Source organism: Crocodylus siamensis, chromosome 13, assembly GCF_052110815.1.
Source record: "Crocodylus siamensis isolate JL-2025a chromosome 13, ASM5211081v1, whole genome shotgun sequence".
Taxonomy (NCBI): domain Eukaryota; kingdom Metazoa; phylum Chordata; order Crocodylia; family Crocodylidae; genus Crocodylus; species Crocodylus siamensis.
The window spans coordinates 9,204,910-9,222,782 of record NC_143407.1 but is presented as its reverse complement, the minus strand read 5'-3'; the positions used below and the strand labels follow the sequence as shown (position 1 = coordinate 9,222,782).

The 17,873-nt window shown below is 56.6% G+C and overlaps 1 protein-coding gene across 1 annotated transcript; it reads right to left on the bottom strand.

Annotated features, from left to right (window-relative positions):
• Positions 1–294: 294 nt before the first annotated feature.
• On the bottom strand, positions 295–5,806 carry ARMC12 (armadillo repeat containing 12). Its single transcript, XM_090025491.1, has 6 exons — positions 4,715–5,806; positions 3,447–3,595; positions 2,066–2,200; positions 1,754–1,927; positions 1,200–1,271; positions 295–657 (listed from the first exon to the last, which is right to left on the bottom strand). The coding sequence occupies exons 1-6, from the start codon at positions 4,851–4,853 to the stop codon at positions 304–306; spliced, it is 1,023 nt and encodes a 340-aa protein (XP_089881617.1). The 5' UTR covers positions 4,854–5,806; the 3' UTR covers positions 295–303.
• Positions 5,807–17,873: the final 12,067 nt, after the last annotated feature.

Genomic DNA, 17,873 nt, shown 5'->3' with positions numbered 1-17,873 from the left:
GGTCACAACCCCGTTTTTCAGGCTCAGATGACCCAACTGGTACAGAACCCAACTCTGCCTCTTCGTTGGGGAAAGCTGCCCTGGTGCCACCAGCAGCAGTGCTTGGAAGGGGGGCAAATGCCTGGCCAGACCCAGCCTGAGGGGCACAGGGGCCATTTCCTACCCGAGGAAGGAGCTAGGCTTCTCTCCTACCCCTCTGTTCCTTAAGGGTCTGAATCTGTGGGGAAAGATGGAGGCAGACCCTCAATCCCAATCTGGTTTATTAATCTCTGATGATCACTCTGGTTATGCTGCCTCTGGCCTCTAGCTCTCGCACAGGTCCTCTTTGCCCGTGTCAAAGAAGGAGCTCTGCACGTGCCGGGCAGTGCTGATGGTTGCCGCTTCCTCCTTGCTGAGCTGGAGGCTGAGGATGACCTTGCAGGCCTGGATTTGCACCTCCTCCTCAGGGTGGACAATGAGAGCGAGCAGGCGGTCGGCCAAGCGGGAGCTGTCCCCGAAGAGCGCCTCGTGCAGGGACAGCTCGTTGTACTCCCAGTGCACCGACTGGTACTGCGGGGTCAAGCGGCCCTCGCTCAGCCGCTCCGCAAACACCAGCACCTCTCGGAGCAGGTTCCCAGGCAGCGAGGCATGGAAGAGGTTCAGGAAGTCAGCATGCACCTTGGGGCACAAGGGGAGGCACCGCTATGGGCACAGGCCAGCAGCCCCTGCCTTGGCTCTGACTGCCCATCCGGCTTCAAGCCCTGTGGGTCTGTGGGAGTCTGATCGGACCCCAGCCGCAGCCCCCCAAGGATGTGTCCACAGGCAACAGGATCAAGCAGCAGATCAGCGGCCCCCCTGAAGTGCACCCGGACACCTGTGCCCTGAAGAATAGACCTGGACATCTCCCAAGCACCAGCTTTGTGCCCTCTGTAGGCCTGGAGCACCCTGTGTTGGCTGTGGGATGGTGGACTCAGCCAGCCAGGCTGCACGAGCCTCATGATGGGAGTGACCAAAGAGGAGGCTTTCCTGAGTACAGCAGAGGGGAATGGTGCAAGGTCGGGGCTTGGGTGTGCAAACAGGGTCCTTTGATGGCCAGTCTCAGGTGCTGCCTGCAGGAACAGGCTGCCTACTCTCCGGTCCTTGCCTCCCTTCAGGATCATTGTTCCCCCTGCTTGTCCGGGTCTGGTTCCTGCCAGTGCTGGTGACAGGCTGGCCCTTACCTGGCAGTTCAGGATGTCGTACAGGAGGTCTTCTTTCTGGGCCAGGGTGCTCAAGAGCTTGAGAACCTGGACCTGAGGAAACACTGATGGGAAGTCTCAGACCAGGAGTCAGGATGGGAATGTCTCAGCAGAGCCCTGGGCAAAGACCAGTGGCCAGCAAAAGACAGTGATGGACTTGTAGCTACTTCTGTCCCAGCCCTCCCCCACGGAGGATGGGGCCGGAGCATTAGGTCTGGGAGAACATAACCACGGTCAGTTCAGCTGACTTAGGGTGAACTTGGCTCCAAGTCCAATGGGGCTCCCTCAAACTTTTGGCCAGTCCCCATTTCCCTTCTCTAGGTCCAGGCTTCAGATGGGGTTATATCTTGCATAGCCCCTTCAAGAACAGCTCTGCTCACCCTGAGAGCACCAGCGGTGCCCCCCTTCCCTCCCTGTGAGGACATTCAGAGGGAAAGATGCGCAGGGAGCTCCCAGCTTCTCCTCACCCCAGGAAGGGCACTGGAGGTGAAGGAGGAAGAGGAGCTGGGCAAGGAGGAACACATGTGCTTCCCTACCTGAGTCAAGCTGCTCCCTGTCTGCACAATTTCCATCAGGGCAGGCATCGCCCTCCTCAAGAGGGGGTGAGTGTGATCTGGCAGGGGCAGCCCATTCAGGAGCCTCAGCCCCGCAATGTGCAGCTCCACATCCCAGTAGGAGGTGACAAGCTCCAAGATCTTGGGCACAAATTCCTGCATGGAAAGACACGGCGGCAGTGTAGCTATTGGCTTGGCACCTGAGGCCTCTGGCAGGCCCGGTCTGGCCTGGGTGCTGGGTAGTTGGCAGTGCTGGAAGCCAGAGGGGCCAAGCTGAGAAGGGGGAACGCTGACCTGGATTTTAATTCTAAACTTCTGGATGCCAGCGAAAGCCTTGAGGGCATTCAGGGCGTGGATCTTGACGTCTTTATCTCTGTCATCCAGGTAGGATGCCACCAGCCGGATGTCCTCATAGGAGCAGGCAGAGGCCTGGAAAAGCAAAGTGTAGACCATGCAGGCACTGATGCCACCTGCCTTGAGAACTGGCTGTGCCCGTCGGTATGGGGCTAAGGCACGACGGGGCTGGGACCCCTTCAAGCACCGAGATGGGGAAAAGCTTCCTCTTCTGTATGTCTGCCAGCAAGGTGGGGAATGGCTGAGCTTATCTGAAGCCCCCAAGAGTTCAGGCTTGGAGCCTTATTTAATCAGTTGCTGCCCTGGCCCCACACTGCTGTGGCTTGTCCCACCAAAGGGAGCAACGCTCTCATGTAGCCACCACCTACTTCCCAAAAGCAAAATTAACTCAGTGACCCCCTTGTCCCTTTGATCCTGTTTGTCTTATGGAACCAAACCAGCACTGGCCACAAGGCCTCCTTTCATGCAAGGGCAATGCGCCGTGCCTATCTCCCCTCTTGGGCTTTTTGCTGTGTTCAGTGTTCTGCAGATCTCCTCCTAGCTGTGGCTTCAGCCCCACCTGTGATCTTGTCCCCTCCTCTGTGTTAAATGACAGTGCCTGCCTCCACCTGCCTCTCTCACCTCAGCCCACTTTCTGGAGCCAGGGAGTGATTTCTGAAAGTGCTGCTACCTTTCAGAGTCTGAAAGTCCCTCTGAGCATTGGGATCTGCCTTTATAGGTAGTGGGTTCGGTGGTGCTGCGGGGAGCAACCGGCAGGCTCTGAACATACCCAGGCATCAAGCCCTCTGCAGCTGAGGATGCCTAGCATAGGCTATGCTTGACCTTTAGGAACATCTGAGACAGGACTTAATCAAATTCCCAACCCTGAGCCCCTTCAGATGCATGCAATGCAGTCTAAAACTAGGCCTTTCTGCTTGGGCCCACAATTTGTAAAGGCAAATTCATCAGCTTCCTTCTCACCTAATCCTGGCAAGAGTCTTTGCCATGGTGGAGGAGCAAGCAGAGTCCCCTGGAAACCTGGGAAAATTCCCACAAGGGACAAATTCAGCTTAGGAGTTGCCCCCGTTCCTCCCTTCTGCCCTTGACTCCACCTTTCTCCTAGAAGCCAGCATACAGCTTGGAGGCTGACTTGGGAGTCTTTGCTGGCCTGTGCTTCCTCCCTAGAGCTAGGAAAGCACTGATTGGAAAGAAAAGCCTGAACAAAAGGTCTGCTCTGGACCTGAACCTCCCCAGAGCCACAGGCACCTCATGGTCTGGCACAGGCAGGTCTCCGATTTAGTTGTGCTTTCTTTCAGGGAAGCACCTCCAGCCGCAGGCTCACCTCCAACTCCAGCAGGTAAACGCAGCGCGTGATGCTGTGTAGTATCATGCTCTTGGCGTATTCATCCTGCTTCTGGTTCAGGGACATCAGGAGCCTCCGCAGCTCTCCAGAATCCTTCGGACCTAAATTCTCTTGCTGCACGGCGAGTTCTAGGGATGAGCGATCAGTAATGAGCAGAACGTAGGCCCCAGAGTGAAGCTGCCAGTCCAGGATTTCGGCTTTTCATATGGTGAAACATGAATAGACTCTCTTGCCCAAACATTGGACCATGTGTGACAAAGGCCAGGGACAGGCATGGCCAAGGGGTCTTGCTCCAAACCCCACCTTCAGAGCAGGGTTGCCGAAAGCTTTGCCAGAGTTCACGGCCACTTGGCTGAGCTTTGCATATGTCTCCTTCCAGCCCCAGGAGGAACTCAGGGTGTCCGTCCCAGCCCCTGCGCCCCACTGAGATTTCAGGCAGGTTCTGGGAGTGCAAATGCCATGGAAAACTTGAACCCAAACCCCCAAAGGTCTTTTGAACCTGAACTGAAACAAGACATGGATGAAATGGATATGGATGCACACGGATGACACCAGGGAGAGGGGTCCCCCTGGCAGCAGGAATGGAGTGACGCTTTCTGGGGACAGAGAAACGAACACTGATGGTCACCACAACCTCATGCTAAATAAAGGCAAAGAATAAAAGCAGGAACAGCGGGCATTAGTATAATAATAGGGACAAGTTGGAACAAATGTTCTGCTCTAACCAACGTAAATACTGCATGTGCCTTTAACAGCAGTGTTGAGCATATGCGATAACAACTACACAGGGTCTTAGACCCTCCATGCATCTTCCTGACACTAGCTAACTCGCTCTAGGGCCCCCAAGATCCCCTGAGCAGGCTCATTGTTATGACTAGAGATGGTCCTAAGTTACATCTGGCTCCAAACTTCTCCTGCATTTGGGGCTCCCTGCATCCAGGACTATGCCTGGGGCCCACATGGAAGAGATGGGGAAAGCAATTTGCTGGGGCCGGTGGCAGGGCCGGGACTAACATTCAGACTGCTGTTCCCTAAAGTTCCCCCACTGTCTATGCCAGCAATTGTATGAGGGTCACAGGCTGGGAGCAAGGGGAGTAGGTCCTTGTCCTTGGTGGCCTGAAACCTTCTGCCAGAAGGCTGTCCCTGCTGAGCCCCCTGCCAGGGAGAGGAGCAGTCGCGAGGGGTTCAGGTGGGCACTGCTGCCTTCTCTGTCTCTGCAGAAGCTGAAATCTGTCGCTGCTACTCACTGGCAATGCTGACAGGCTCCATGCTGAAGGCAGGGCTGTTCAGTCCTGCTTGGATGGTCCTGTACAGCAAGTAGATGGCCCCAGCTCCCGTGGCCATACTGAGCATGTTTTTACTGGTGAACTTCTCCCAACACTGCATCTTCCTGCCTCGCCGCCTGGCAGCTGCTGAGAGGAGCCACGTTCTGGAATCGGAACCGCAGTGACTGGACACTGCCCGGGCGGCTCCGCGCTGGAGGTACGAGACTGGTCATCACGCTGTTTGTGATGTCACCACAGTCCACCATGACATCTCGGGCCTGGCAGCTGGGAAGGGCATTTCCCAGGGGCTGGACTCCTGAGTTATTTGTCCTAGCATTGACTGTGGGCAAAGCTTTACCCTCAGTTTGCTCATCTGTAAAATGGGAATAATGATGTCTCTCTCTCTCTCTCTCTCTGACTTCCCCTCTCCCCCTTGGTAAAGTGATTTGGGATCTGTGGAAAGAAAGTCCTTGGGGAGAGTGGACACAGGGAGGATGGTACCATGACTGCACTTTAACCCAGTTTTAAATGACCTGGGCACTGTTCCTCTGGGAGACTCCCCCAGAGCCAGCTCTGGCTGTCAGAGGTTTCTAAGATTCAGTCTCCATTTGTTCCATGACCCCTTTTTACCTGTCCACAGCCTGAGGTTTAAGCTCTTTAAACGTTGGCAGCAGAGAAGGGCTGAGATCAGCCCTCCCAGCACCAAACAGATTCCCAGGAAGGTTGGATCCTTGTCTGGGCCTGAGCTCTGCAGCTGTTGGCTTCGTCTGCGGCAAGTCTCCCTGGCCCCTTGGTCTGATTATTGGGAGCAGCTGACTTCAAGTCAGGACCTGAACTCTGTGGCCTCTCTGAACTGCAGGCTGCTATCCCTTCCTTTGGGTGAGAAAGGGCAGCTCTACTTGTGCACTGAAACCATGCACAGGCAGGTCTCTCCCAGGAAAGCAGGATGCTGAGAACATCCATGGATTCGCAGACATTTCAACCACAACGGCTCACTTCATTTTCCCCTCTAATCTCCCGGAGAGCACTGGCCAGAGAACCTCCTCCAGTTATACCTGCAGGGAGCCCCGTTACTGTGCGTCCAACCCAAAGTACCTGCCTCCCTGGGAGTCAGGCCCCTGGGAGCCATCCTCAGCGCCCCCCCTTGCCATGTGTGATGCTGTCTTCCCATTTGCTTCTGGGTGCAACCCTATAGGGCAGGGCGCATGGCTTGTTCTGCATCCGTGCAGCAGGCAGCTCGTTTGGGATCAATTTGCACGGAGGAATAATTGGCACGTTACTGAGATTGCTTGGGACATGGACCAGCTGTTGTTTTACAGGTGTCCAGCACCTAGCACACTGGGGTCCCGATCCCTGATGGGGATAAATAGGCCATAAATAGCAGTAATTCAAGGGGCTTGTTACCATCCAGGGTTCCCAGCAGGGTCTGGTGCCTGCTCTCCCCTCCCTTCACCCTCCCTAGTGCTCTTCCAGGCAGCAGCCACTAGGCCCGACTCTTCTCTTCGGAGCAGTGCGGCCTAGTGGACAGCGCACCGCCCCAGTGCTTAGGACACCTGGATCCTGCTCCTCGCTCCGCTGCGAGGGCAAGTCAGTGCTTCCCTGTGCCTCATCTGTGGAGCCGGGCTCAGGCTCCTGGTCTCCTTCCCGAAGCGGTGTGAGCGCAGCGGCCACGGGGCGCTCCGCCGGAGCTGCGGGAGTCGCTGCGCATCTCGAGGAAGTTTGCCCAAGACCCTGGGAGCCAGCACCTGCACAGCCCCGTCTCCCCAGGGCAGGTGCAGAATCGCAGGCCTCGCTTCTCGAGTGGGGAGCACCCAGCCGGCCCCGGTAGAGGGCAGCAGAGCCCGAGGGATGGCTGCAGGGTTTGCACCGGCCTCATCCTGCCCTCCGCCTCCGCCCGTCCTAGGGCCCGTGCCCTGAGCTGGAGGGAGGCAGGGTTGTGTGGTCCCTGTGCTGCCTGCTGGCTGCAGCGAAGCCAGCCGTCCCACCCGCCTGCTTCCTACTGCAACCAGTGTCTCCCGTCGCCCCCAGCGCACGCCCTGGCGTCGGGGCAAGTCAGGCCATACCGCCTTTCCTCTGAGTCTCTCCTGAACTGAACCAGTGCTCTGGACGGGGCCGGCGGGGCCGTGCCAGAGAAGCCACTGTCTCAGAGGAGCGGTTCCCCGCCGGCCTGTTGGGCAAGCAGCGGCTTGGGTTGCAGCCTGTCCGGCCAGGCTCCCCCAGGACCTGCAGCAGGGCCTGGAGAGTCTGCGCTGCCCTTCTCAGGCCTCCGCGCCCCCAGAGCAGCTCCCGGTGCGCTCCAGAGACGGCTCCGCTGTGCTGCAGAGGGAGGCGAGCCCGGTGTCTTCAGCAGCCGCCGCACCTTTGCTCCTTGCAGCTCAGCTGCGTGTCCCTGCCCCTGTACTGCTGAGCGGAGGGGTGACTCCCCTGTGGCTGCGCTGTCGGACGTAAACACGGCGTGCAGCCCAGCGGCATCAACGAGATCCGCTCAGCGCTGTTGGTCGGGGCACAACGGTGTTATTTATGACCAGGATCGTGGGGGCTTCCCTCTGGAGGGAGGCAGCAGAGGGGGTCTCTCCCATCTCGCCGCGCCGGTGGAGGTGGGCAGCCCCTCCCCAGCCTGCAAAGCTGCTCCCGCGCGGAAGCGTGGCGCCCAAGCGGATGGTGGGGGGAGCACGTGGGAATGTGAGGTGGGGGCTGAGAGATCTGGACCGGCGCCAAACACGCGCAGGCTTTTCCAGCTCGGACCTATATTTACTGGTGAGGCTGCAACTTTGTTTTGGCAGCGTCTGCTGGTAAATATTGGTTTAAACCGAAAACCAGACGCCTGACTCACAGCGCCTCAACAAACACAGGAAGGGGCCCTGCAGCCCGAGGCGCTGGGGAGCTTCGGCGGCAGCGGGGCATGGTGTGGGGTGCAGGGGCTCGCGCGGCAGGGAGGGCAGCGATAGGGGCCACCATGCAGGGTGGGGCGGCGAGCGGGTGTCCCCGGTGCAGGCAAGGCCCCACCAGACGCTCAGGCTCCAGGGTGGAGGTTGGTGTCCCTGCCCCGCTCTCCCCACCCGGCGCCAGGGCCGTGCAGCAGCACAGCTTTGGGTACAAGGAGCAGCAGGTGACGCGGCAGGGGCAGGACTCGGCTCCACAGGCACGGGGCACTGCCAGGCTGCTGTGCGGTAGGCAATGTGGCGCGGAGCGGAGCGCAAGGGCCCTCGGGGAGATGATCCAGTTCAGTGGGAACTAAGGCCAAGGGCACTTTGTCCCAACTGAGCCCATCGGGGCCTGGGGTCTTTATCTCTGGCAGGGGCCAGCTCCTTCTTCAGGGTCCCAGGAGCCTGCCCAGCTCTAAGCGTCAGCGTTTCAGAGGGTCCTAGCCGGACGCCAGGTGGAGAGGGATGGTTTGAGCAGCAAGGGCAAGATGTTTCCTCTGTCAGGACCGAGACCAGCACGTGGACCCCAGCCAACAGGAGCTTTTTTCCCATCTTTTGGAGCTTTCTGAAGCAGGTGACTCCTTCCTTGGTAACTGGAGGTGCGTGACGATGCCCGGAGCTTGGGGGTGGGCGCGGGCACGCAGGAAAATGATGACGTGACAGCTTGCCCTGCAATTTACTCCGTAACGAGGAGGAGACAGGCACCAGCTCCCCAAAGCTGGCGCTACTGGACCACCCGGTCGCCACAAGGCCAGGCAGCAGGTTTGTACCGAGCAAGCAGCTACTGTGGGATTAACTCGACTCGGGGCGTGGACACACAGCCGTTACCGCAGCACGCCTTGCACGTGGGATCAGGGCCGCCGCGTCACCCTGCAGTGGAGGGGCGCGCCCCGGTAAGGCTGCGTGTCAGCCATCGACTCCCCTTTCCTCCAGCGAGCGGGTCCTGGTGCGAAGAGGCGCGTCACGCCAACACGCCCGCCTCCCTCCATCCACGCGCACGACATCCTCCCCAGGGGGACACGGCCACGTGCCCTCCCGCCACGCTCGTGCGCTCACGCCCAGCGGGCAGAGGGGGCGCATCTCCGGCCTGGCTGCAGCCCGGGGGGCTGGCTGCATGTGCCTGCTGCCTCTCCCCTCCGCAGCGAGCGCCAGCAGCCCCACGTCCCGGAGCCGTGTGCGCTTCTGCGAGCACCGCCAAGGCCTCACGCTCCCTTCCACGGAGCTGCTCCCCAAAGACTCTCGCGCTGTCTCTCGGCCTTCCTTCCCCTCCCCCTCGCCGGGCTGTTTTTAATGCCGAGGGTACAGGATGTTCTGTTCTCTCTCTTTCACTCTCTCTCATGCACAGCCTCTCTCTCTCTCTCTCCCTCTCTCTCCCCCCCCTTCCTGTTGGGCTCGTGGCCTTCACCTTTTTTTAACCCTTCCTTTCCACGGGGTGGCCACCTCCATGGACTAGGCAACATAAATAGCAACGGGGAAGGTGCCCTTTGCTTTCCCCAGCTTACATGGCTGACAGCCGTGCCCAGGAGCAGGCAGCAAGCTCCTTTAGCTGCCAGCCACTGTTCGCTCTGCAGCCACCCGCTCCAGTTTCCAAGGTGGTGCGGGGGGGGGGGGTTGTGTCCCCTCCATCCCCGGGTCCTGCTTTCTCTTTTGCTCTGAGGTTGACTTGGCTTGGGTGCAGGTCCCAATGCAGGGAGACAGCGTACAGGGATGTGCGGCCCATTTGGCCAGAGCCAGCTGCATCTTGGGAGCATCCCTGCCTTTTCCTCTTAAACCCAGTGCTCAAACCTGGACCCGTTTCTAGGGAGCTGGCTGCGACTGAAGCCAGCGAGGGCTGCGGATGGCTCCGTTCCTTTCAAAATACAGCCCGTGACGGAAAGTTGGGTGGCCAGAAGCTGCCGAAACTACTCCGCTGGAATTGGCCTGGGAGATGCATCCAGGGTCAAACAACGCATCAGTGGTGGAATTAAACCAAACCCAGGGGTCCTGGCTCCTAGTCTTTTGTTCCCTTCATCCCCTGGCCCTGCCATGTCACATGTTAGCATCATTCAGAACTTCCTGTCGCCTCCTCTTTACCCAAATGATGGCCATCGGGGTGATTTTCCTCTCACCCATCCCAGTGGACGTCAGGAGTGATCCCCAGACCCCGTTCTTGCCTCATCCCCCAGTGTGAACCCAAAGGAATGGCACTGGAGCTGATTTCCATTTCATGCCCCCAACGTCACTCGGGAAGAGCCACATTGGCATCGATTCTTGTCTCGCCCGATGTAAATCTGGAAGAACCCATTGGGTGTGGTCCTGCCTCATCCCAGAGTCTGTGGTGTGAATGAGGAGTAAAGCCACTGAAATCGCTGGCTTGAGGAGACTGCAGCCTGTCGGCTTGGACTGTACCTGTGAGGGGCTCTTAGCAGGCATTGGTCCTGACAGGGGTCATCCTCTCTCTCCCTTGGCCAAGGAGCGGGTTTCGGCTATGCTGGCTGCGGAGACCCAGAGGATTACTCCAGCGCAGACAGGATCTAAGGCTGGATTTGGAGCGGCAGCACGTTTGCAACGCCCCCCCCCCTTGGGGCAGACTCTGGGCTGCGCTGCACAAGGGCCTGGTTGCTGGACTTTAGCTACTGGCCAGGCAGAAGAAAGCCTTTGAGCCCTGACTCTGGGGAGGTTGGTAATTAGTGCTGAGAGCCTTGGATGCACTCATGACCTGGGTGCCCACATCCTGTGCTGTGCAAGACTCAGCTTATCTGTCGGGACCAGGTCATATGGGAACGCTCGCTTTGTGTGGTGTAAGAACGAGATTGTACCATGCTGATGGGGACATTCACTGCCAATCTCTATAGGATGGGACGGGCCTGCTGGAGTGTATTTAGGCATGCCCAGAGATTAGACAAAGGCTAACCTAGGGGCCTTGCCCCCCTCATTACCAGTTGCCTCCTAGCTAACAGATGGACGAAACAGCTTGATCTTGCATTGCACGTTGAAGTCTGCTGCACTATAAATACTGTGCGGCACCTTCCAGTATGACTAATCCTGCTATAATTATTGATGGGACGCTAACAGGGTGTTTTGGCCCACTGCTGGCTTGAATTCTGACTGCTTGAGCCTAGATAGGAGGATGCTGAAAGCTTGCACAGGTGTTATGTAAGATTTGCACCTGAAATGCATGACTTGTGAGATTTGCTGGGTTTTATAGCAAACTTCCACTGTTTGTAGTTGCAAGAGGTTTTTTGGCTGCAACTAGATTGGAAAGTAGGAGGCTTCAAGGGTTGGGCTTGGACTCTGATGTCTCCTCCCATCTCTGCTGATGGTTACAAGTTGCAGTTCTGGCCTGTTTGGGGTTATGCCCCTGGGGCCTCGGGGCTGTCTCTCATCCAGGGTGCGGATTCCACACTTGTTCCTAATCTCCTCCAACCCACTCACCCTTGCACTGGTTTTTGCTGAATTTAAATGCCATGAGGTAGCAACCACCTCCCACCTCTCTACCCCTTTCCATCCGAGAGCCTCAAAGCCACACAGCCAGAGCAAGGCCAGTGCAACTTCTCCTAATGAGGGGGAAGAGACTTGCCCAAGGTCACACAGGGCGTCAAGGGCAGAGGAGACAAGAACCCAGCAGCAGTGCCTTGGGGTAGCGGTGAGCTGCCTTTTTGGCCCCCGAGCTGTGCCCGCTCCTGCAGACTGGTTCCAGCGTATGCTCTCATGGCTGCCTTGCCCACCTGCTTTTCTGTGTGACCAGCCTTCACACAATGCTCCTCTTTATCACGGGCCACAGCTCTCCCCACCCCCAGCAAAAGGGAACAAATGGGAGGTCAAAGCAGCCTACAGTTGACGGAAAGTGCAAACGCTGATGTTGGTGCAAGCAGCCTGGAGCGGCGTGGGAGGGCACCGACCTGTCCTCTGCTAAGGTTCGTTCTGCCTACATGCCAGCCTACAGCAGTGTGGGTGGGTGCCCATGTGTGCACGTGTGTGTGTGCACGTGTGTGTGTGCATGCATCCCCTCATACAAGGAACCAGAGGGAAAATCTGGCTCCTGCCAGACAGCAGGCTCTACCTGAACAGCACAGCTGTCTCTCCTCGAGGATGGTGGCCTCAGCCCAGCCCTGGGACAGGCTGCTGTCCTTGATGGTGCCTCAGCTACTGTTCCCAGCTCCCGTCCTCATGGCGCATTGTCTGGCAGCTCCCTCCCAAGGAGGTTTGTAAGCCTTTGTGCCCTCGTAGCCTCACCCTCACCTTGCACGAGCATCAGCACTGTTTCACACATGGGGAAAGGGAGGCACAGGGGCAGGAAGTGAGCTGCTTCAAGTCAAGCCACCTGGTATTATTTGGAGGCTTGATGTCTAGGCGTGTGTTGGGTGCATGCGGCTGTCCCAGGGTGATGCCAGCAGCCTGCTCCTTACCCGCAGCTGAGGGAGCTACTGGGGCACCCGGATCCGACTCCTGCTGGGGACTGCAGTGGTGATGTATGGCTCGTTAGCGCTGACATCTATGGAGCAGCCAGGCTGTCCTCAAAGAAGCTACAAATAGCCAGAGCTGGAGAGCTCAATCCTGCCCCAGCAGAGACCAGCTGGCAGACAAGACCTGGAGGTGCTGAGAGTCGTGGCTGTGCACTAGAGCAGCACGGGGAGCGCGTGTAACCCAAGCTCTACAGGTCCAAAGCGTGTGTCGGTGCTGGGGCCTGGCGGGGGGGCATGTATGAAATGCAGCTAAAACAGCAGTCGGCCGCCTTCCTTCTGGGTGGTGACTTCCCTGAGGTTTCCAGCGACTCCTTCAAAATGCATCTTGAACCTGCTTTCCACCCTGGCTTGATCCAGTACAACCCTTGGCTGCATTTAAGAGTTCAGCTTGTGCTTCTACCGTGCTGGGCTGCCAAAAGCACCTTTCTGGGGATTTGGGGGAAGAACTGGTGAGGTCTTTCTGAAGATGGAGTGTGTTGCGGTAGAGACGTGGAGTCAGGAAGAGTGGCTGCAAACATCTGCCTGACAGAGGAACAGCAGCAGCTTGTGCGCAGCACCTGCCTGCAGCCCCTGCTAGTCGGTAGAGGCTGCTCTTGACCAAGGAGGCTGAAATGACCTAGAACCGCTTATAAACAGGCAGAAGCCAAGCAGCACCGACCAGGACCCAATCCTGCATATGCTGGAGCCCAGGGGAACCTCGCTGCTGACTTTGCAGGGATAAGATCAGGCCCGGTGTCACTTGAGGAGGGGAGCGGACCGCAGGGTGCCCATGCACGGGGGTGGGCGCCTTGGGGTGCATCACAGGAGAGGCAGCTGGCTGGCTTTAGATGTGTTTGGCCATCGCTTTTGCCCCCAGCCCTGAGGAATCAGTAGGGCTGGAGCTGCCAGCTATTCATCCTGCCGCTCTGCAGGGGAGGATCGTTCCCTGTCGTTGGCACATTCCTGTGCACACAGTGTCCTGGCCTGAGCCATGGGATAGTACAGCAAGCTCCGCTGCCGGCCTTGGGGAGGAGGTGGGAGCCAGAGGGAGGGAGCATGTGTTTGGAGCCGTTGACCTCAGATGGAGCTGCTTAGGAAACGGATAGCCACCGTCTCCGCACAAGTCTTTGTTTCTGCCCTGGCTGCAGCGCTGGCCCCAGTGCTCACGGAGCATGAAACGATGCCCACGGCCTCAGCATCAGCCCAGCTTCTTTGAATGACCTTAGGTCAGGGGTGGGCAAAATGCGGCCCGGGGCCCTGCCAGGCCATTCCATCCAGCCCGCGGGCCCCTAAAAATTTTAGAAAATTAATATTTATCTGCCCCTGGGCTGCCTGTCGTGCAGCCCTCGATGGCTTGCCAAAACTCAGTAAGCGGCCCGCCACCCGAAATAATTGCCCACCCCTGCCTTAGGTGCTGGTGCTTCACCAGGAGTGTGCAGCAGGCCAGGACAGAGCCCTGACTCCTGCATCCCTTTCACAAGTCCCTTCCCCTCTCCATACCTCAGTTTCGTTGCCTTTTGGCTGCTGCAAGCTCTTTGGGGCAGGCGCCATCTCCTCTTGCATTTGCCCAGTGCCCAGCACAGCCTGGCTGCAATCCGGTGGGTCAATACTGCGATACGTATGTCTCAGCTTTATTTCTGACTGTGGGGAAGTCACTTTTCTTCCCCGTGCCTCGGTTTCCCCCTTCTAAAGTGGAGTTGGTAAGTCTAAACTCCCCCACAGAGGACTATATAATGTCTGAGGGTTAAAAGGATGGGTTAAAGAAGCAGGAATCATTATCATTAGACAATCCTTGTCAGTATTTTGCTGAAGAAGGCAGTAGTGATTCCAGGCACGTACCACAGAAATGGCAGCAAGTCTGGGGGCACAGCTGTTGCAATGGGAGCCATGGGCCTTGTCTAGAGGGACAGAGACAGGCCGAGGAAGGACTGAACGTGTTCCCGCAGGGTCACCCCATGCTTCACAGCTATGGGAAGCACTGGCTGTGCCCAGGCTGGCAGAAAGGAGCTTGCAGGGCCCCTGGCCTGCCTCTGAAATAGCAGTTGTTTTACCAGAGCCTGCCTCTCTTCAGGGCGCCGGCGACAGCACTGGCAGTGCCAGTGGGAAGACGATCTGCCTTATTATGGACCCTGCAACCGAATTTTTCCAAAGATGACCACACATGGGGCGTCAGGCCAGCAGGCTTTCCATTGCACTCCTTGGAGAATCACGCCTCGGGACAAGTCTCAAGCCGACTGCAGTCCGCAAGGCCAGGAAATAATGGACGTTGGGGGCCTGCTCTGAAGCATCATGGGGGTAAAACAAGGGGATCCAGCGATTACCCATACAAATGGACTTCTTCACTGAGGCAGCCGAACTTGGATGGCCTGTCGGGTCCTCTCTGGCTCTGACTCCCCGATGAACGCAGCCTGTGCTGCCTCCCGTTGCCAACACCCTTAGGTTTTTCCTCAAGTCTTGGCTGGGATCGCACAGCCATGGAAAAGGTTGCACAGATAGATCCAGTTACGAATTGTCACTCAGAACTTTTGAGGAAAAGCAGCTCGGCTAACGAGAAAGCCCAGGAAAAGCTTTCCGGTGTCTGAAATCCTTCTTGGTCCCAAAGGTGCTGTTTGGCAGGAGTTGGAGCGTTTCCCCCCCGACACCGGCGCAGTGCAGTGAGCACTCCCAAGGATTTTCCTGTTTTTCCCCCCACTCTGGTTTTTCCAAACTTCCACAAAGCTATGGAAAAAACACAAATGCATAGCTAGGCAGGCAGCCATGGGAGAAGAGGGATTGTTAGCCATGTACCAAAGGACACTCTCCAGCTCCAAGGCGCTGGTGCCTTTTCTTCAGAGCATCGGTTGTTTCTTCAGGATTGCGGTCAGGATTCCTGCGACACAGACTCAATTATGCTCCGCAGGGTCCTGGCCAAGACACTCCACCTGTTTCTGCACCTGGGAAATGGGGCTTTTTCTTCCTGTGTTCGTGAGCGTTCGGGATTAATCTAGTTTTGTTCAGTGCTCTGAGCATCTAGGACACCCGCCACAATGCCATCTCCTAAGTTGGCGTCTGGAAGATGATTGAAGTCCCCGGGCCTCTCTAACCACCTGGCCTATGTCTTCTGAGTGGCAACCATGGAGAAAGTAGGAGATTATGTTTTCCCAAGAAATGTTATCTGACTCAGTTTCCCTGTTTAATCTCATGCTGCTTGTTACCTGACCTCCAGCAGTTAGCTACTTTCTGGACACGGTTACTGAGAGTGGAGGATCAGCAATCGGTGGATCAATGTGTGAGTTGTGTAGCCATGTCAGGGCTGGATGAGTGGACCATCATGGCTCACTGGTATTTCACTAGGTCCTCCTGGACCATACAGTGGATTTGCTGAAGAAGCTGGTTAAAAGAAGATAACTGGTTAAGCCAGGAAGGGGCCTGGGCTTGACCTGAGCTCAAAACCTATGGTGAGGAAACTGAGTCAGGGGAAAGGGGGCAGGTGTCCTTATTGTTCTGTCTAGACCTGCTTTCTTCCCTGCGCCTGCTGAAGAACGATTCGGTTGCTGAGCACACACAAAGTCTGCATGCCTGTTTGCTTCAACTGTGACGTACCCATGAGGATGGGAAGTGTGAACCAGAGTGTCCACAAGGCAGGGCCTCTGGGGAAGGGTTTTCCTAAGGAACTGGGGTAGTTTGAGGGTCAGCACTGGACAAAGGGGCCTCCCATGAAGTGCTGGCAGCCCTGGGCTGTGCCATGGGAGTGTACCGGAGAACAAGAGCTGTCCGTGACCCTGGGAAGCTTCAAGCAGGCTGGTCTGGAGCATGAGGATCCAAACAATATTCTGGTGGGCGTCCAATGCATGACAGCCGCTGACCCTGAATTTGTTTCCACTGTCGACTGCTGCTGTGAGCTCCCTGTATCTCCTCAAAGGCATGTCAAGGATGCTGATAGGAACAATACTTGGCCTTCTGTAGCATCTCTCATCCAGAGACCTTGAAATGCTCCGCAAAAACTAGTGGGTCATGTGGATGTAAACACCCAGGAGAGATGGAGGGGGGAGGGATTATTAATGCTGGAGGAATAATTTATCCTGGTTTTGCCTCTTGTAAAATCATTTAGTTCATGTCTGATTCCTGGAGGCAATCAAGCCACAGAGCATCACACAGGCACATATCCACACAGAGCCATTTTAAACTGTGTTTGCACATGTGTTTACACCAGAAGTGTTGACACGCTTTTCCAATCAGGGAAGGGAACAAGGCCACGTGACGTTACTGCTCAGGTGCAGCTAATGGTGCTCTGAATTCAGAGGTAATACACTGCCGGGTTCAGAGCCAGTCTGCAGAGCGAGCCCAGCGAAGTGGGGAGCGGTAGGGCCTCCAGGTATTCCACCCCCAGGAGCAAAAGCAGAAAAAGGGTAAATACTTGTGATGAATGGTGCAATCTGCTTGAGGAATGAATTAACACGGTGCACTGGAGGTGGGAGTGCGAGGGGAAACCAATGGAATGAAACGGACCCGAAGAAACCTTAGGGTCAGGATCTCTCGTGCTGATCGTGTATTGGGTTGTGGAGCATTCTCCCTCCGGAAAGAGGAAACTCCTGGTATTTTTAGGATTGACTTGAACACCATGCTGGCCAGCAGCCCTGTACAGGGGAAGGAATCTTGTGCTAATTGATTATGGGTTTTTCTCTGTTTTAGAGATGAGCAGAGTGTCACTTTTGCCGCCTGAGCAGCAAAGCTGGACATACAGACCCCAGGAGTCCTGAACCTGGTGTGCACCTTGCACTGCGGATTCATTCGCAAGAGAGAAGCAAGCTCCCGGGACTCTGCTGAGAGCTGATCTGGATGGACAGCTCTTGACAGATGAATGGGTGGGGGGGTTAATGCCTCTTTTTACTGCTCGCAGCCCCAGTGCTCTGCTCAGAAGCCCTCAGCCGTGCTCTGTCAGGTTTGCGGCTGACCACAAGCCTGCAGGAGTGGTTTATCTAGCGACAGAGTACACCCACTTCCCCAGCTGCTGAGTCAGGCTGTTCCCTTTGCTGCCTCGCGCTCAGTACATTGTGTTCCAGCTCTGCCTCGCTGGCACGTCGCCCAGCTCACATCAGCTTCTCACTCTTGTTTGTGTTCTCAGCTTGCACCGAGGGCTGGCTTGCAACTCCCAGCCATCCCCTCCCCACCCCCTGCCCCAGCTCTAGAGGGGATAGGCAGAGAGGTGGGTGGGTGGGAGGCCCACCTCCTAGGCCAGAAGGAAACCCTAACTTTGTGGTATAAGGTGCTGAAGGGAACTCAAAATGAATGGGCAGCTTCATAAGGGATTAACGCAGTGAGCTGGATGTGTAGTACATAGGCTCTTTCTCTCTCTGTATGTACCTACATATATATATGTGTGTGTGTTTCTCCTAACTTGAGACTTCATATGTGGTGATGATGACACACATAAATATATTAGATAGTCTCATGGGAGCTGTGTGTTTGCTACATGGTCAGGATATGAGCCAGATTTAAATGCTTCCCAAAGACCCCATATCATATAGAGCTTTTGGTCTGTTCATCTTCCATATGGTGTCACTGCCCGGTGTGCTTGAATGTGCTCAGTTTGAAAGGATTTGGCCCTTAGCCCTTGACCTGGGCTAACCAGGATTTCTGGCTATTTAAATATTGTTCCAATTACCCTGACACTGCTCTGTGAACTGTCATGCAATGACACTGCGCGCACGAAATAACCCAAGGCTCCATGGGCAGACAGGACTTGGCTCTGCTGACAGGAACTGGGGCCTCTTATGGACGGATTTAGATGCACTGAATGTGTAGGACTGCTCC